General features: G+C 46.8%; 2 protein-coding genes across 7 annotated transcripts; one reads left to right on the top strand and one right to left on the bottom strand.

The window, feature by feature from the left end:
- The first annotated feature begins 7,255 nt into the window (after positions 1-7,255).
- Positions 7,256-9,152, top strand: LOC127309287 (uncharacterized). The gene is made up of 2 exons (XM_051340190.1): positions 7,256-8,691; positions 8,814-9,152. The coding sequence occupies exons 1-2, from the start codon at positions 7,329-7,331 to the stop codon at positions 9,014-9,016; spliced, it is 1,566 nt and encodes a 521-aa protein (XP_051196150.1). The 5' UTR covers positions 7,256-7,328; the 3' UTR covers positions 9,017-9,152.
- Positions 9,153-9,747: 595 nt separating this feature from the next.
- LOC127305897 (uncharacterized) lies at positions 9,748-19,387 on the bottom strand. 6 transcript variants are annotated; one of them, XM_071822902.1, is made up of 10 exons: positions 19,110-19,383; positions 18,867-19,019; positions 18,670-18,771; positions 18,086-18,543; positions 17,808-17,974; positions 16,772-16,896; positions 16,040-16,684; positions 15,850-15,957; positions 11,028-11,084; positions 9,748-10,151 (listed from the first exon to the last, which is right to left on the bottom strand). In XM_071822902.1, the coding sequence occupies exons 1-7, from the start codon at positions 19,157-19,159 to the stop codon at positions 16,603-16,605; spliced, it is 1,137 nt and encodes a 378-aa protein (XP_071679003.1). In that variant the 5' UTR covers positions 19,160-19,383; the 3' UTR covers positions 9,748-10,151; positions 11,028-11,084; positions 15,850-15,957; positions 16,040-16,602. The 6 variants fall into 6 exon arrangements, with proteins under 6 accessions (XP_071679003.1, XP_071679002.1, XP_051192453.1 ...); XM_071822901.1 differs by having other exon boundaries at positions 9,751-10,151; positions 17,808-18,543; XM_051336493.2 differs by lacking the exon at positions 11,028-11,084 and having other exon boundaries at positions 9,752-10,151; positions 17,808-18,543.
- Between the last annotated feature and the right edge of the window lie 75 nt (positions 19,388-19,462).

Below are 19,462 nucleotides of genomic sequence, written 5' to 3'. Positions count from 1 at the left end.
TATGCCTTGAACTCCTTGGCTGTAAAGTTAGTACCGTTGTCTGTGACGATGCTATGAGGCACTCCAAACCGAAAAACGAGGCTCTTCACAAACTTTATTGCCGACGCTGCATCTGGTGAATTTATTGGCTTCGCTTCTACCCACTTGGTGAATTTGTCGACAGCAACCAGCAGGTACTCATATCCTCCTGGCGAAGCTTTGTGCAACTTGCCCACCATATCAAGTCCCCATTGGGCAAAGGGCCACGACAATGGTATTGGCATCAGCTCTGCCGCCGGAGAGTGAGGTTTTGCGGCGAATCTCTGGCACGCGTCGCAGGTTCGTACTATCTCTTTTGCATCCGCGATTGCTGTCAACCAGTAAAATCCTACTCGAAAAACCTTGGCCGCAATAGCTCGACTGCTCGCGTGGTGACCACATATTCCTTCATGCACATCCTTTAGGATTATCCTTCCTTCTTCGGGTGTGACGCACCTTTGCAGGACGCCTGAAATACTTCGCTTGTATAACTCCCCTTTGACCACTGTGAAAGCTTTGGATCATCGAATAACTCGCCTTGCCTCAACTGGATCGTCGGGTATTTCTTTCCGAAGGATATACGATATGTATGCTTGCATCCAAGGAACTTCTACCATCATCACAAGCTCTTGGTCCTCTTCGTCCTCTGTGGCTTCTTTAAGGGGCGCCGAAGTTTTTTCTTCCTTTGCTTTTTTCTGCGCCTTCTTCGGCTTCGTGGATCTCTCCGCTATTTCTTCCCAAAATACACCTGGCGGGATTGGAAGGCACTGCGACCCGATGTTTGCGAGAACGTCGGCTTCATCATTGCTCAACCTACTGATGTGATTTACCTCGCATCCATCGAACAGCTTCTCGAGCTTATTGTACACCTCCTTATATGCTACCATGCTATCATTGACTGCATCACATTGGTTCATAACTTGTTGAGCCACCAATTGTGAGTCACCAAAGATTTTTAGTCGAGTTGCACCGCAAGCTTTTGCCATCTTCATCCCATGTATGAGGGCTTCGTATTCTGCTTCATTGTTGGATGCGTTTGGGAACGTCATCCGTAGGACATACTTTAACTTGTCGCCTTCTGGTGATATAAGTATCACTCCAGCGCCAGCTCCTTCTATTCTCTTGGATCCATCAAAGTTCATGGTCCAAGTTCTCGACAAATCTGGAGGTCCAGTGTTTTGCAACTCCATCCACTCTGCAATGAAATCTGGCAAAACTTGCGACTTGATTGCCTTTCTTTTTTCATACGTGATGTCCCGAGGGGAAAGTTCTATTCCCCAAAGGGAGACACGCCCTGTAGCTTCTGGATTGTTCAGTATATTTGAAAGAGGTGCTTCATTGACTACTATTATCGGGTGTGCCGAAAAATAGTGGCGCAACTTTCTTGCCGTTGTAATTACTCCATATGCTAGTTTCTGGTACTGTGGGTACCGCTGTTTGGAAGGCGATAAAACTTCACTGATGAAATATACCGGCCTTTGCACTCCATGGAGTTTCCCTTCTTCTTCTCTTTCGACAACTACCACCGTGCTAACCACTTGGGGTGTGGCTGCAATGTACAGCAGGAGAGGTTCCTTTTCCTTCGGCGCCACCAAGATTGGTGGTGTCGAGATTGTGCGTTTCAGATCCTCGAAAGCTCTGTCGGCTTCTTCGTTCCACTGGAATTTCTCCCCTTGCTTTATCAAAGCGTAGAACGGTAACGCTTTTTCTCCCAGCCTGGCGACGAACCTGCTCAAAGCTGCGACTCGCCCAGTTAGTTGTTGTATTTCTTTCAACTTTGTTGGCTTCCTCATTGTTACGATAGCTTGTATTTTGTCGGGATTTGCTTCAATCCCTCTTGCTGAAACTAGAAACCCAAGAAGTTCTCCTGCTGGGACGCCGAAGGAGCACTTCGTCGGGTTCAGCTTGAGACAGAATTTGTCGAGGTTGTCAAAGGTTTCCTTGAGATCCTCGATCAGTGTCGCCCCCTATTTTGACATTATGACGACATCGTCGATGTACACTTGCACGTTTTTTCCAATCTGTGTCGCCAAACACTTCTGCATCATCCTCTGATATGTTGCTCCCGCGTTTTTCAAACCAAAGGGCATTGTTCTATAGCAGAACACGCCGTAAGGTGTGATGAACGCTGTTTTTACTTCATCTTCTTCTTTCAACCTGATCTGGTTATAACCAGAATATGCGTCCAAAAAGGAAAGACGTTCACATCCTGCCGTGGAATCGATAATTTGATCGATCCTCGGGAGGGGAAAGTGATCCTTTGGACAATATTTATTGAGACACGTAAAGTCGACGCACATGCGAAGGACCTTAGTGTTTTTCTTCGGCACCAACACTGGGTTTGCGACCCATGTGGCCTCTGTATGCAGCTCCTTGATAAAACCAGCTTCTCTTAGTCGATCAATTTCTGATAGCATAGCCTTGCGGTTTGGTTCCAAAAAACGCCGCAAAGGTTGTTTGATTGGTCTCGCTAATGGATCCAAGTTTAGGTGGTGCTCGGCAAGTTCCCTGGGTACTCCTGGCATGTCAGCTGGGCACCATGCGAAGATTTTCCAGTTCTCACGGAGGAACTCGACGAGCGCGCTTTCCTATGCGAGGTCCATGTCGTTTGCGATGGACGTCGTCTTTTTCGGGTCTGTCGGGTGAATCTGCGCCTCCTTAGAATTTTTCTCAGTGTTGAAAGTTGATTCTTTATTTGGTCTTCCAACGTCTGCCAGCACGTCGTAGTCAGTCATGAGCCTTGACGCCAAATACTCAGCTTGCATCCCGAAAGTTTCTGATATTCGATGAAAATCCTTATCACATTTATCGGCTAGGGCACAGCTTCCTTTGACTGTGATTGGTCCCTTAGGTCCAGGCATCCTCCATAGCAGGTACGTGTAATGTGGTACCGCCATAAATCTAGTATATGCTGGTCGACCCAACAGAGCGTGGTACTGTGACGGAAAATCGGCGACTTCGAACTCCAGCTTCTCGATCCTGTAATTTTCTCGGGTCCCGAACTGAACGTCGAGATTGATCTTCCCCAGCGGATAACTTGGCTTCTCCGGTGTGATACCATGGAACCTCGTGTCCGTTGGTTTCAGGTTTGCTAGGGATATGTTCATCTTCCTTAATGTATCTGCGTACATAAGGTTTAAACTGCTACCACCATCTATAAACACGCGAGATACGTCAAATCCTGCGATAACCGCTGGTAGTATGAGTGCTGACTGCCCTGGTCGAGGAACTTGTTGTGGATGGTCCGCTATAGTGAAGCTAATGTCTTGCCCGGACCAGTTAAGGTACTCGACTGTTGGTGGAGGCATTTTTCCTGCCATAAACACCTGTCGCGAGATTACTTTCTGAGTTCTATTGGATGGCCTTCCCTTCTGAATCATCGAGACCGCTCCGTTAGAGTTAGGATCAACGTAGGGCGGTGGTGGAGGTGCTGCCGCTATTCTGAGATGATGTCGATTGTCATCCGTAATCGCGGGAGGAGGTGGCAAGTGAATCTCACTCCTAGGTTCTCGAGGATTTCTCTGTGTTGCCTGAGCATTAGCATGCCCTGCCCACCTTTGCATTGCCTGGAAATTGCGACAATCCTTCTGCAGATGTCCTGACTGTCTATTTCCGTTGCTGTCGAGGAAAAAGTGCATCTGACACGGCCCGTTCATCATTTCTTCGGGAGACACGAAAGGCCTCTGGAACCTTGGCCCGCTATTTTGCCTATTGTTTCGAGGGTCACCTCTATTGTCGCCCCGTTGCTCGTTGCTTCTCTGGTACTCATCTCTGTTGTTTCCTCCTGCGCTTGCTCGGAAACCAGCCGAAATTTGTCCTGGAGCATCATAGCTCGAGTACTGCCGAGGAAATTGTCGCCTTGGTTGATAATTTCGACCGCGGTCTTCCTCTGGCGACCTATGTCGTTTATTGTGAACAGCATCTTCTCCATCTGCCCATCTGTTTGCTATTTCCATTAACGCAGATACTGTCTTTGGATTGGTCCTTCCCAAATCCTCGACAAAATCTCCACGCCTGATCCCTGCGACAAACGCATCTATTGCTCTTTCGTCAGATATATTTCCTGCCGAGTTTTTGATGATGTTCCACCTTTGGATATATTTTCTCATTGGCTCGTCAGGCTTTTGTCGGCACGCTCTCAACTCCTCTAATGACGCAGGTTTCTTGCATGTGGACCGGAAGTTCTTGACGAACACGTCCTCGAAGCTTTCCTAGCTGTCGATAGATCCTGGAGGAAGTTTCTTTATCCAAGATCGTGCGGCTCCACTCAAATGCACCTGGATGCTTTGCATAGCTGTTGCTCTGGTTCCCCCCATGAGCTTCACCGTCTCGAGATAATCAACTAGCCAATCCTCTGGATCTTGAAGGCCGTCGAATTTTTTGAAGTTATCAGGCAACTTGAATCCTGAAGGGACTCGAGTTTTTCGTACTCTCCTCGTGAAGCACGGCAAGCCACACATATCCTCGTCGTTTAACTCTGGGGACTGCCGATGTTCCCTCCTGCTTTGTCGCGCTCTGTCGACCCTTGCTTGTGCTGCCGTGTCCCTTACTCCACTTGGTCCTTCGGGAGCTGCTGCTGCTGCCGCAGGTCGTGGACTATTTTGCCTTGCCGTTCCTTCGGGAGGTGTTGATACAAACGCTGTCCCCATGGCTCCAACTCCTGCCATCGCCATGTTGTACAGCGTTTCCCTTGGATCTCCTGGGGGTGGTCTGGATGCAAGGATGAAAGCTTGTGTCGCCATATACCCAGCTTCTGGTGTCTTGGGGATGATGTTCCCCCTCGTGTCTATCGACATAAAAGACATGTCGAGGTTTTGAACCAAGTGCTCTCTTTCTCCTTCAGGTACGTTTTGCAACCTTGATCTTGCTCTGTTCCGAGCTTCCCTGTGGCTATCACCCGAGGTTCTAGAATGTCGACTCAATTCTGCTCTTCGCCTACTTGATGCAGAGGCTGCCTCCTTTCTTCTGTTTAGCTCAGCTGTCTGTTTTTCCAATTCCCTTGCAGCTCGTGCGAGCCTATATTGATATGCTTGTAATTCTTCCGGCGTGGCTGTGGTGGCCATTGGTTCAGAGCCATCCATAGCTCTTGCGGCTCTATCCCATGCTGCTTGCGGAAGTTGGACTCTATCTCGCGGGTGTGGCCCGATATATTTATTGCCTAGACCTCGCCGTAAATCAGAGGGATCAACGTATGGATTTCCCAAATCGTCGAAAGCCTCAGATGTTTCCTCCTGGTCACGGCTTGGCTCTCCGATGACATAAATCTGATGATACTTTGTATTCAGATCTATATTGGGTTTGGTGACACCATCATTAAGATTGGCGAAGACCTTGCCCACTGTAGTAGATTTGTCGATGAAGTTGTAGCTGTCGACACTTCTTGAGCCATCGCTTATATATGAGTCCGCAGATGACTCAAACGACATGTCGCTGAAGATCTTGGCGAGTTTTTCTCTTGCCCTGGTGCTGATGAAGCGTGATGACGAAGTTTCTTCCTCTCCTGATTCGGTTGACGATGTATAGCTTAAAAAATCGGAATCGACCGCCGACGATCCCGACGAAATCGGAATTTCGACACGATACGATCCTTCTTTCTCGACGCGAAAGTGAAATCTTCCGAACGTCATCTCCATAGGCTCCTCCAGATACGCATATGCATCCAAATGGGAGGGTGGGTGAGGAACAAAATCGACAGGACCAGTAGCGATCTGTTTACCTCGATCCATTGCGTTGCTTGCGGTTGATGAAGTCGACGATTTTGAACGTGCCATCGAGATCGGATCCTTGACGCCTCTAGTTCCCACAGACGGCGCCAATTGACAAGGTATCAACTTGTCAATGCCTACGGGTTGTAGACTAGGGTTTAGTTGGAAGTAGAGGGCAAGTAGATCTCGAAGGTTTCAGCCGAAAAGTACTCGACGATTATGAAACTAGGGTTTGAGAAACAATGATTCGATGATTTCTTCGTCCCTCGACTCCCCCTTATATAGGAGGCGGAGCCGAGGGATTCGTGTTGTACAAGTTACAGAGTCCGGGAAGGTTTCTAACTCATCCCGTAAGATTACAAATAATGCTTCCTATTACAACTCTAGCTTTTCTTAATAATATCTTGGGCTTCCGAATCTTCTTATTCTTCGGGTAGTGGGCCTTCAGTAAACCCCGGGTACTATCTCCATACGCCAGCATCCTCATAGCCACTGTGCACTTCTGCAGTGACGAAAATCCAACCAAACCAGTGCAATCCGCCTTGCATCTGAAGTAGGGATCAAAGTCTCGGATGGCATACACAATTTGCAGAAATAGCTTTCTGCTCATCCTGAAACGACGCCGGAAAACACTCTCACCGTGCAATGGATTGTCGGCGAAGTAGTCGGCGTACAACATGCAGTAGCCCTCCATTCGCTGTCTCGGCTTGCACTTCCGGCGACCTGGTGCCGACCCACCACGTCGACCAGTTGCCAGTCCGGCGTACATGCTTGCCAAGCAACCGAGGATCATCATGTGCTCGTCGTCTTGGGCGGCTGCTGCCATCTCTTCTTGCATAAGCTCGACGAACATCTGCTCCTCCTCTTCGTCCGAGTCCATGGCCGGCGAGGCAAATGGACGAACACCTGACGGGCGTGGTCGAGGCAACCCGAGCCGCGAGCGACGAGGAGCAGGCCAAAGTCGGAAAACAGGCCGGCGGAAGAGCAGCCAGATAGACCGTCGTCCAAAGATGGCGGAATATAGGCAGGTGGGGAAGGAGGGGCGGCGGAATCTGGGCAACAAGCCGGTGGGGTGGTGCCGGCGGCGAGAGAGATACGAGGGGTGGGGGAGATTTTGAGCGACGTGGCGGTGGGGTCCGTGCGTCGAGTCACCAACAGATCGGGCCCTTCCCCGCTTTTCACTCGTCCGGAGTCCCCGAGCGCGCCTCGGGGGGCCGAGGATGGCGTGGGCTCGCCGGATGGATAAAGGGCCAAATCCGGACGAAAACGAGGAACCGGGGACGCGACTGGGCCGAATTTCGCCGTCCGGATGGGAAAAACATCGCTCGGGGGCCTCGTCGGGGGGACGAGTGGAGATGCTCTTACGTTTTGTTAACTAGCCAGTCCTGTTGGATATGTGAATACAAGAGGGGAATGAATATTTAATGTCAGGCAATATGGAATGTGAACATGATATGTAAACTTTGTGTTTGTGCTGTTGGGCGCATCGACAGGAGAGCCGCGCGCTGCAGTCGTAGGAGTACATATTACATCCGCCCGCGAGAGAAGAGAGAAGAGATCCATTGCTCCACCTGATTTCGTAGCTATAGAGGAATATCCCGAACAATGGAAAGTGAAGGCAAGACGATCAAGCCCCACACCTCAATCGAGGTTGTCTGCCGTAGCCAAGAATTTGCCAAAGCGCCATCCATGGGGCAGAAATACAAGACAACGAAGCAAGCAGGCGATTATACACCAGACAGCTCCCAAGAATTTGCCAAGGCGCCACATGTGGGGCAAAAATACGACGCCACGACGTGCCGGCCGCCTGTGCTACCGGAGTTGGGCGGCCGCTACCCCGAGCACGCCCTCCTCGCCACGCGGGGGTACATCTCGGAGCAGTGCAACACGACCACCGCCTACGGTGTCACCCGAGAAGGCAACATCATCCAGGCCTCCTTCTTCCCTGCAAAGCCTCCGGGCATGTCGCACATCTCTGTCTTCTGCCCGTTCGCCGGTAAGAGCCCCTTCGGCTGCGAGCCCACAGTCGTTTTTACCCACGACAAACTTATATTGTTTGCCGTCGCCTTGGGCCCGCACAGCGGCCACTTCTCTGAGGAAGGTGTCGAGCTCTTCATCTTCCAGGCCAACAACAAAGAACTAGACAGGCTTCCCAAACCCGAGAATTACACTCTCAGCTCCACAAATACTGGTCTTGTAGGCAGCCCGAACGGTGGCTATGTTGTGGCAGCTCTCAACGCTGAGCTCGCATCTCGGAGCTACAGCCTCTCCATCTTCTCCTCCGAAAACAAGTCCTCTGGCTGGCGTACGGTGTGTGTGCCCCGAAAGGCTTCCGCTGATGGCACTTGCCAAATGGCCTTCCTTCCGTTCAGGCAATCCAAGGTGATCTCGCTAACAGGTGCATACCTGGGCTGGGTCGATCTCTGGAGAGGCATCATAGTATGTGACGTTCTCTCCCCACAACCAGAACTCCAATATCTCGAATTCCCCGATCCGGTGCCTCGCAACGAGAAGTTTCAGTACGAGTGCGACGCTGGATTCTTCAGGGATGTTTGTGGTAGCCCTGACGGTTCAATCAAGTTCGTTGAGATGGAGTACATCGAAGGCAACGACACAGCAAAATACAATTTTTATTTTAAGGCTGAAAGATGGACAGCCTCCAGCTCCACGTGTAGGCTCTTCGAGAAGAGCACGCTCAAGGACACATTCGGAATACAGCATATAACAACTGCAGAGAGTAACAAACTCAACAGAGAAGAGTTCATGAAAATGTCAATGGGCAACCCTAGGTTGAACCCGTATCATGACTTGATGTACGTGATGGCAAGAAAGAGGCGCTACGATACCACTGGCCGTGTAGTTTCCATTGACATCGAAAGGAAGACGCTAGATGGAGTGACGGAGACAGCCTACAGTTTCACAGAGACATACGGCGCCTGCACCTTCTCCAAGTATCTACAAATTCCAGGTACTCATCCCAAACACATCATATTTATTTTATATTGATCTCAGAATACAAAAGGCACTGATAATATCGACGCTTCCTTCCCCGGCCAACTACGTGATTAAGCTATTTCATTGCTGATGCAGGCTCTATCGTCGAGGAAGACCTGGCAAGTGATTACCAGTTCGTGGCTTCTAGTTTGCAGGGCAGCGAGGTGGGTGGTTATGTTAGACAAGGCGCATCATCATGCACCAGCCAACCGAAACCACATTCAGCTACCAGCATGTACAGCACATTGATGTCAGCAGTTTATAACTGGCACACTCATTTGGGCAGGCATAATCGTTAAGAGTTCATTAAAGTATTGTTTTTGTTAAAATGAATAACCTTGACGGTTATTAGGGATAATCCCCGCTCTCTTTTCCCCCACGTGCAACCCCAGTTTTGAGCAACTGCCAAGAGTCCATGACTGTTCCTGGAGAGGCACCTTAGGGCATGTACATTGGTTTAGACGGATGATGTCTATAGTACTACTACATGTCATCTATAGACAATGATATAGACAGTGTATACAATAGTCTGTCTGTAAGTTATCTATTTTTAGTCATAGCTATATGTGAGTATAAGTTAAAGACATCCTTCATACAACAGCAAAACTGGTGTCTGTAAGCTGTCTGTAAGAAGCCTACAGACTGTCTGTAACTTTACAGACAGCCTCCTTCTCTCTCCTCATTATCTTTCCTCCACATCACCAAAATCACCTGTAACTACCTCTTACAGACAGCTGAGTCATCACCATTGTACATGCCCTTATCAAATCGCCGCACCGGTTACACCTGTATATAAGTTGGAACCATTGATCAATAACCATTGATCAATAAATCACACTTTCAATCGCTTGCCGATTGTTCCCTGCTTTTCTACAATCTACTTCTAACACGTTATCAGCACCGCTCCCGGTGAGAGCAATTTGACGAAGAAAAGCTCTCTACGGGGACAATCCGATGGAAGAGGAATTATGTCTTGTGGACAGTTGCGGTGACCCAACATACCACTGCATGTTGTAGTATACAAGTCGTTGATATGACATTCATGAAGGGATTTCTTCATAAATATCACACCCCTCAGAGTGGTACAACAAAAATATTGCATGTCATAACACTGTAGATTATAACAAACATGGTCTTAACAAGTTGGTATTCTCACAGGTCCGATGAGAACATCCTACGATATTACTTAAGTACTCTTACAACTCAAACTTAATAGACATGACGAGCTCAACAACTTATTTAGGTAAGCCACTACGCTGCTCGGCTCCGAGATGTCTAGGGTAAGACTCTATTCCTCCGCCTCGGTGTTGTCAACTCCGTAGACTATCCCATAGTCCACGCCTTCAACTCCTCTTGAAAGGTCGGGCACTTCGTAGACCAGCTCACGGTCGCCTTTTGGTGCTCCGGTGTTTGCCTCCTCTTCATGATCACAGTCTAGCAAGGGTGTCAAAAGAAAGTGAGTACAGAGGTACTCAGCAAGTTCAAAAGAGAAAAGGTGTTTAATGCACTAGCTACGATCATTGATCAGAAAATTTTAGGTCAACGCATGTTTCGCAAACGTTTCTTCAAAAGGTTTATTTTATTTTGAAAACTATGCCCGCCAGTCTTCACAAGTTGACCAGAACTTCACGGAGTTCCTTTCCTGTCGCGTTCGTAGTTCCCTTCCCAGAACAGGGAGTGACAAGCCACAATTTGATACAATATGCAGATGTGCGTTACTTTTCCTATAAAAGAACTTATCATTGTTGCCAACCGGGTGTACCTTCCCGTCCACACTTTCTTGGTGTGAGGCCCAATATAAGAACCAAGCCAATCACTGCCGCGACCCTGCATACTCATCCTTTTGTCCATCCGCACATCCCTGGTAGACATCTCCCGATCATACGGTTTTACACTCGATGTGCTACGGACAATCCATCATAGACGGTAGAGCGCTCTCATCCACATGGATGGGGATTTTAGAGGATTTCCCAACCTACTGCAGTGTTATCACAACACCCAGCCAGACTCTATCAAATCCGTTGATATGCAGAAGGAAAAAGATACAACTGACTTCCCCAGAGCCATTATAGATCTCATGGTTAACACGATATGTCACTAGACGACATTGGTAATTAGTCCTAGATGAGTAGAACCCTTGCAATGGAACCTCCACCAATAACACATACCATGGTTTCATTGCCCACCACATAGTCATATTTATAATTGAAAAAGTAACATTTTATTTTCAGTGCAGGAATGATAAATATATTGCTTTACGAGTAAATTTATAGAAAATAATCAATATGATATGAGCAAGGGTGAACTTGCCTGCAGACTGCGAGATAGTGCAGTTCGAAGGTTTGGATGGAACCTGGACCTCGAGTCCTGAAAAGAAGCATCATTGTCCGATAAGGACAATGTTATAAAATCCAAATGGTACATGCATGAGTGATTTTATTTTTATGTTGAATTCCGTTCCCCAAAGTATTTATTAATACACTACAACAAATGTGACATTATATGATGCTCATTCCATGACGATTCAGTCAAAAAACGTCACAGTTTGTGAAAAAATGACTATTTCCTGACTTTTTTCACTGTATCGTCACAGAATGAGCGTCATATAATGTCACATCTGTTGTAGTGATATTTGTGGATTTAAATATTTATTAAAATATTTATGCCTTAGGCAGTAATTTATAATCTTTAAATATTATTTAATATGGTTTTCCTTAAAAAGAAAAAGATTTAATAGTAATAGAATTTTCCTTTGGAAAATATTTTCAAATAAAGAATTTGGAATAATGGAGTTTTTCCCCTTTTTGGAATATTTACTTCAAAAGAAAGGTTTTGGAATATTAGAATATTTCCTTTTTGGAAAATATTTGTCTTAAAAAATTTTGGAATAATAGAATTTTCGTTTGAAAATATTTGATCAACAAATATTTAAATTCATTTGGAATTCTCCTTGATTTTATATCAAAGAAAAATTTCAAATTTCAAATTCCAAGTCTAGAATTCAATTCAAAAATTCCAAAATTTGAACTTGTGTGGTTTATTTCTTTTCTTATTTTATTCTGGTTAAGAATTATTTTAAATATATTATTCCAATTTTCTTGAATTTTTTGAGGTATTCATAATTTATTTGGAATTTTTCAAAGTACAAGGGTTATTTGAATTTATGAAAAGACCAAACTGCCCCTGGGCCCACCTGTCAGGTCAACCACGTGGTTGAACCGGACCGGCCAGGTCAGTCGGCCCATCGGTCTCACTTCCCCCTCTCTCTCTCGCACGAACCCTAACCCTAAACCCTTGGTGATCCCGTGGCGATGACGTCGCCGCCACGGTCGCCGCCACTCTCTGGCTGATTCCGGCGGCTCTAGGGTTCGTCAACGGGCGCGTTCGACGCAGTGCGCGACGGCGCTCCTTCCTATCCGCATTGATCTGAAGCTCCTCTCCTCTACTGGCCGTGCGCGAGCGCTCCCGTGCCTAGGGTTGATGGGTTCATCGACGAACTCCGTCGATCTGGGCTCCCTAGACAAGCTGGTGTTGTTCGCCGCTCTCTCTAGTGGTGGTGTGTGGATGGCACCAGCCTGGCCGCGGTTTGGCGCCGCCGTGGCTGGCCTGTGCCACTGTGTCGCCATGGACGTCGTCGTTTACTTGAGCTCTGGCTACTGGTTTATCTGTTGCTTGTGATGCTGCTGCCTGTTGTGCATGCTATGCTATACTGATGCCACTCCTAAGCCTATTGTTGCCATGCTCATGCTTGTCTAGGCCTGTTGCTGCTATGATCATGCTTGTTTGATCCTACTAGATGATTGTACTAGCCCTGTTCTACTTGTTCATGTTCCTGTGCTGCTCAATTGCTGATAAGGGGTGGCCCGATCTTCTCAGTAAGCAACGGTGGTGATGATGATCACGGGGTGTTGGCAGCGGATGAACACGACGATGAAGTGGATGATAACTTGTATGACGCAACGAGATCTCTCGATTGGTCCCTGTCGCCAATGCAACAGCTCTCAACCCTGCAAGATATTCGCAACTCCACACACTTGCGCACGTAGCCGCCGACCACGAAGCGGTAAGTTGCAACCGTCTAATTCCCAATGGAACAGCAGATCACACAAGACTTTTCAGATCTACACAATATCAAGCAATATGGTGTAGGGAATTCAATAGTTTTGCAGAGCAAACAACTAAGAACTAGGGTTTATCTTAAACGTGGTCTAAAGCAGCTAGGGGGGCATCCTGGGCACTTATATAGGCGTCCGGGACGACTTCTGGTCGAAAAGATACAAGAATAACCGACCCAGAATAGATCTGGTCGAGACAGACTCGGACACGGCCGGTCTGGGGACCGGTTGACCGGGCCTGGGACCGGGCTGGCCGGTTCAAACCGGGCCAGGGACCGGGTTGCAACCGGGCGGGCGACGTGTCGCGCAGTAACCCTCCCGGATGGCATCAACGTGGCGCCCGGTTGGCGCCGGGGTGGATCCGGCCTGCCGCCCGGTTGGACCGGGCCAGGGACCGGGCGCGCCGGCGTGGCGGTCGATCTGACCGGGTGCTGGGCCGGCCTGGACTTCGTCTTCTCCTCTCGCGCATGCCTCCCTCTCCTCCCTCGCGCGTCCATGAGATATCTTCATTTCCAGCTCCTTGTCCAGCTCCACGTCCATCTTCACATCCAGCTGCTCCTCTTCTCCTCGTGCGATGCTTGTCTCCTCTTCATACCTGATGATACATAAGTAATAGGACTTAGGTAGTATAAAGTTCTGATCAATCAAAGTATCGTTTAGAAACAAGTTCACCTGTTGTTTAAGTAGCTTCGCACGAGCGCGTGTCATTGGTCCAGTCCTGACTTCATTGGACTGGAGCTTCACAGCAGGTTCATCTTCAGTTGGTAATGACGGAGGTGGTAGTGAGGTAGAGATATCCTCATCAATTTCTTACTGGTTGCTTTGCTGTTAGCAGTGGCTAATAGTCTGACACTTGTGGTGCTCTCCTGTGACCTGTACTGGATCCAATTGATCCATTTAGATCACTCTATGCTAGTGGCTAGGTTACCGGTTCCATACTTGGATGATTTGGATGCTTGCCTAAGCTACTGTCATTATTTAAGCTGACTCTAGCTGCTGACCATGTGTTGGTGAGCTGTTGTTTCCCTCCATAGCACATTGATCATGAATCAATGGCTAGGATGCCTTGGTTATCCTACTAGTTGCCTCACTGTGATGCTATTGCTTATTAAGCAATGAATTATCTTGTATTTATGCACTGGTTAATTATCTGTATATGAACTGCTTATGCAGTGTTGATTATATGCATGGATTTGTGTTCAATGATATCTCCAATATAAATTGGAAGATATATATGGTCTGAATCCATCCTGGATAGTGATGACTTAAGATTCTTGGCTGCTGGATGGCTTGTGGTTGATGTGACCACAGTAGCTCTAGCTGCTGCTTGGGTTGCTCTCACTGTTGGATCATTACTTGTTGGCTAATCTCATTGTAGCTTGCACAGTAGGGTATCATATACATATGAATGCCACTGTGACTTGTTTGTGAAGAGAATATACATTAACTGATGGTTTAATTGGCTAGGAATAGCTAGGTGGTCTATGTAGCTTCTATTATCTATGTACTACTCTACTGGTTTGCTATATGTGCATCTATATTTCTATATTTGCACAAAAATAGCTTCTGGATAGTATCTGGATCTAGTTGCTCACTTTATGCCATCAACTCTTGGTCTGGCAGCTCCCGATTAGTATATTTTCTCTGTTCCAGAGATTACGAAGACCATGGGCCAGAAGTAGAAAGGGGCAGGTGTCAGCGGCACCATGGGCTAGAAGTAGAAGGGTGACCAAAGACGCCAATGAGGGGAGGTAGCAGGGCCGTCTCGGTTCCAGGTGCTCGGTGGCAGCTGCCATTGGGCGCCCGGAGCATTGGTGGTGGAGCTCATAGGATTTGCAGTCCTGCATGACACGGCTGCGCCAATGCTTCCGGCAACTACAGAGCCCGTCTGCAGGAAGGACGGTGCATGCTCGTGCACGTTTGAGCGGCGACGCGCCGCTTGTGCGCGTGGGAAAATGCTAAGCCGGAGGCTGCGCTTTGCGGCGGAAATTTGAGATGAATGTTGACGCGTGCTAGATTAGGGTGGAGCAGGATGCAACGTATGCATTCTGAAGCCCGCGGGAGCATGCAGAGGATTTGCTTCCAAAATAACAGCTAATTCAATGGACGGTTTCCAAATCAGTTGGATGATTTCGTTTGCAAGGATGCGCAATGTCATTGGAGCATCCTAGGCCGCCGGATCTCAGAAGATAAATGGATGAGATTAAATGTTCCTGCCAACTTCTTGATTTTATAAGTAGTTTAGATGAAGGCAGATAAACCACCAGATAAATGGTTACAATAAAGTTCATGGATAACTATTCATGAACGCAGATAAATCACCAGATAAGTGAATAAAGTTCATGGATAACAGAATTCTCATAGTTTTGCCAATGAGTACATGTAACTTTCTAAATGAGTAATTCTAAATGAGTACACATCTAATGTTTATACTACCTCCTCCTGAGGCGGACACTACTAACGCCAACCAAATCACCAGATAAATGAACAGCAAACCGAACTTTCCCCTCCAGAGGTTTCCCTACTGCTGATAAATGTAGGCAATAGAATCAGTAGGCCTAGAGTTTCTAAACAGAATTCACAAGGTTTCGCTACTGCAAGAAATTCCACATAATTTCAAGGCAAGCAAGACAACAGGCAAACGTTCTCATCAAAACTAGACGCATACAACATCTAGAACAAGATCTAGCAAAATGCAAATAATTGTCTCTTTACTCTACAAGGCAGCTAAACATTATCATGAAGTGAAATTTGTTATCAAAATAAATTACCAGATCATCCTTTAAGCAATATCAACAGACCTTTAAGCAAGATTAACAGACAGCATTAGCAAACAGCTAAACATCGCTATTAATACACCCAAATCAAGTATCCTAAGCTGGAGAATAGTCCACGATTCATAAAAAAACAGAAGCATAAAAGCATCATCAGTCTGAAAAATCAGAGTGAGCAGCACACCTCTCGTTAAAGCCAAATGCATCACGAGGACAGGGAGAGACGTGAATACGCAAACATACCTTGGTCAAGATCTCAACGATGTAGAAGAAAGGCCCAGGAGGGGAGGTAGGGAGGTGGGAGAAGGTCGCAGGTCGATCCGGCAGGGGACGACCTCGATCTGCTGCTGCCTGAAGCGGCTGATTAGGGTTAGGGATGGGGACCTGAGACGCGTGGGAGAGAGGGGAGGGGAGATGGGGCGAGGAGGCTTACCAGGGCGGCGAGGTTAGCTCACTGGCGGCAGGGCGGGATCGGGCAAGCAGCAACTAGAGGTCGGGGAGGTACAGACGTCCGTGCTCGCAGTCGGGGACAGAGGAGCAGACCTCAGCGCGCCCGCAGAGGAGAGCGAGGAGGGAAAGATGCGGCGGGAGAAGGAGGAGGGAGGCCGGAGAGGTGGAAGAAGCAGTGAAGTATGTGGCTAGTTTTTTTTCTCTCGGATTAACATGGATTTTTTTGGAGAATCTCTAATTGATTAGTATAATACATCAGGATTTCAGATCGAATGCTCAAAGTTCGATGTTCCACCAAAATCCTAGAATTACCAACAACCGAAATGCAACTTACATCCACCTAACAAAAAATGTCTTCACATTACAGGTTGGTGAACTGAACATCTCAACCAACAGAGCACAAATAACACAAACAAACTTCCTACCATCCACCCTGCTAGACATAGCCAAGGAAATATACAATGCAAGATAGAGTTGTGTGGCGGACTACCAAACAAACTAGGTAATTATCCTTAGCTTAAGAAGACTAGTTCGATATACTATACATTATGGTGCTAATTCTGCGTTGACACTTATGGAGGTAGGCTCATGATAACCTGGATGCAAATTCTCCCAAACCTTCTCCAACCTTGAATAAACATTAAACGCACATTCAATAATAGGATTACTTTAGTAGTTGTGATATTTACATATAGAAATCATATAAGGGGCTTACAGTTTTCCAATATCAAGATCAATGATCAGGCGGTGTACCACCTTCGACAAGAATTGGTCATAATGATGTGCCAAATAGTAATCTATCGCCTCAAGCGTCTCGATCGAGCGGTTTCCGTCTGAAAGCTGTTTCAAAACATAGAAGCCTATCTTTATTAAATAGAAATACATGTGTAGTGATCAGAACCCAAACATACGTGTTAATCTAACCATTTTGTGATGTGCTTCACTAGGTATGGAATAATTAGAAACTAGCAAATCAAAGTAAACCGCCGATTGGAAAATGAGGCGCCATCTAGAGCTACAATGGTTCGTTTAGGCACATTGATGGATTTTGAATGGAGATCTATCGAAAATAAACAATCCTAACTAAAACAACCATTAGTGGAAGTATATGTATCAGGTTGGCCACCTACTATTGGTGAAAAATGAAGAGCACGAGAACGTTAGTGTATATAAATTTATGTAGCGCAGTCAAGTGAGGGCAACAACGCATATTAGTATAAGGTATTCTTGAATGGGAGACTATCGTTATACCACCAAAAATATAGTGAAACTATAATGAATATACATTTCATAGTCGACCTAGTGAAGTTAATTATTTATGTTGCACAATATGTGTGCCTACACCATGCCGAGAATTTTGGCATGGAGGGAGTACTAATTTCTATGAACTTGGTCAAATTTAGGGAAGTTGACTCATGACAATACTAGCGGTACAATTAATAGAAAGTGCTTGGAACATTATTTAGACAATTCCGGCCCGAATCAGTGAGTTCACACTTTATCTCAAGGCTTACGCCCACAGAGCTCTACAGATTACAGAAGTCTCCAAAGTATGTATTTCAACCTAACAAAATTTGGTGCTTTTGGAACATTTGGCCTAAGCATGGAAATAATAATATTGACAGTATTTCCAGTTCTACAGAAACAATTTGTTTGCTTCTGAGTGTACACAGATAATGGGCAATCTTGCAACTGTACACAAATGAAGCCGAACCGTCCATGCCATGATGCTGGAAAGCAGAGATGTGTACCTTGAGATGATCACCAGCATGCACTACAAAGTGACGCTGGAACAAGAGCAAGTCCATGCCATTATTACCATAAGGTGCTCGACCCAATTTACCATCATACACTTTCTTCAGTAGTTCATAGAACCTTGCGTCGGTTCTCCAGTCATTGAGTCCTCGCTTCGCTCTGTCTACAGAAACCGTAAATATATTCCTTTCGTTAACAGAAAGTACCTTATAGACCCTGATAAGATTGACTATCATATTGGATCTGCTCAAAGAGGGCAAAAAAGCCATGTGACGGCATATGAACTTGGTGAATTTGGAGTTGTAATGAACTGAAGAAGGTATGGTCGCTGGAATATTGAGCATGCGCATGTCGCGGCCTAGGTCCTCGAAGAATGCTGGCTCGGTATCTGTGCGGGTTGTTAGCATGACTCTGAACTTGGGCAGAAGAATCTGAGCGAGCTTCTTAAAGTCCACTTGCATTGTCGCAAGGTTTACAGGTCCTGCTGCTGTTGGCTGTTCCAAGATGCGGCACTCTTGACGGCAGTTGTCAAGATTGACAATAACCAGGTGAGAGGCCTCGAATGAGCCTCCCCAGCTATTTCCTTTTGCGTGGCCTTCGACAAGGCAGTGAATAAAACCTTGCAACACCATCCTCCCCGCCGGAGTACAAACTGCTGTAGTGATACTATCAGGCAGCTCAAACGCTTCAACAGGAGGGTTCGTACTGAGGAAATCGTCCAGACTCTCGTGCCTGGAAGTATAAATAGCAACACACAATCATGTTCTAGCGACATGCGACTATAAAGGCATTAATGTTAATTTACTAACAAGGTAAGTAGTAAATATTTTTCGATAAAGAGGTAAGTAGTAAATATACCTGCCAGGGTGGTTGTAAAACTGAATGCTGGTTACATTTCCATGGACAGGACTATCTACCCGTAGAAACATGTTGAAAGCCTCTAGAACCAACTGTTCTGAACTGATGGCCAAAAGAAAGAAACGTCTCATCTATTTGTTGCAAACAACTCATCATTTCATATCCCTTAATCGTCTTGATAAAAACTGAAGCATCACCTTTGCAAGTCTTGGAAGGAGAGGAGTGATGCAGCTTCCAAATTGTGACATTTAACATCATTGTAATCCACGCAAACAGTGGTGGCATTCCTCAACTCCATGGAGGCTACCTCGCCATTGTAGAACGCCACCAGCTCAGTCGGACGCCTGAAGCTGCCAATGAAACAAAAGTATAGAAATCTGCATCATCGGGGGATAGAGGGCAAGATGAAAGCAAGAACCATTTGTTGACGCCAGACATACTTGTGGAAGAACTGAACAAACATGTCCACCTCCCTCGGATCAAACGACATCGAAGTGGCTTTGGGCAGCTGTGGTCCGCTCTATTCGAAGGCGCTATGGATACGGCTGGGCGAGTGAATCAATGGACTTGTTGCCTTGATGACTGCTGATCTGAGTTGCTGGGGCTATAAGCAGTGCCCAATTTAGGCACAATCCTGGACGCGTCGTAGGACGAAGAATGAACGAGTGCCCAGCGGATGACCGTTGAGTTCAGTCCGTCAAGTCAATGTGGCCACACCACACCACACCCTGCATAGTAAGTCTTTTCCACACACATTCACGCGTATGATGTCCGCGACGCGGGTTGTCGCTGC

The sequence above is a fragment of the Lolium perenne genome, chromosome 6 (genome assembly GCF_019359855.2).
Source record: "Lolium perenne isolate Kyuss_39 chromosome 6, Kyuss_2.0, whole genome shotgun sequence".
Taxonomy (NCBI): domain Eukaryota; kingdom Viridiplantae; phylum Streptophyta; class Magnoliopsida; order Poales; family Poaceae; genus Lolium; species Lolium perenne.
The sequence above is the reverse complement of the archived record's forward strand: the minus strand, read 5'-3'. Positions and strand labels throughout refer to the sequence as shown.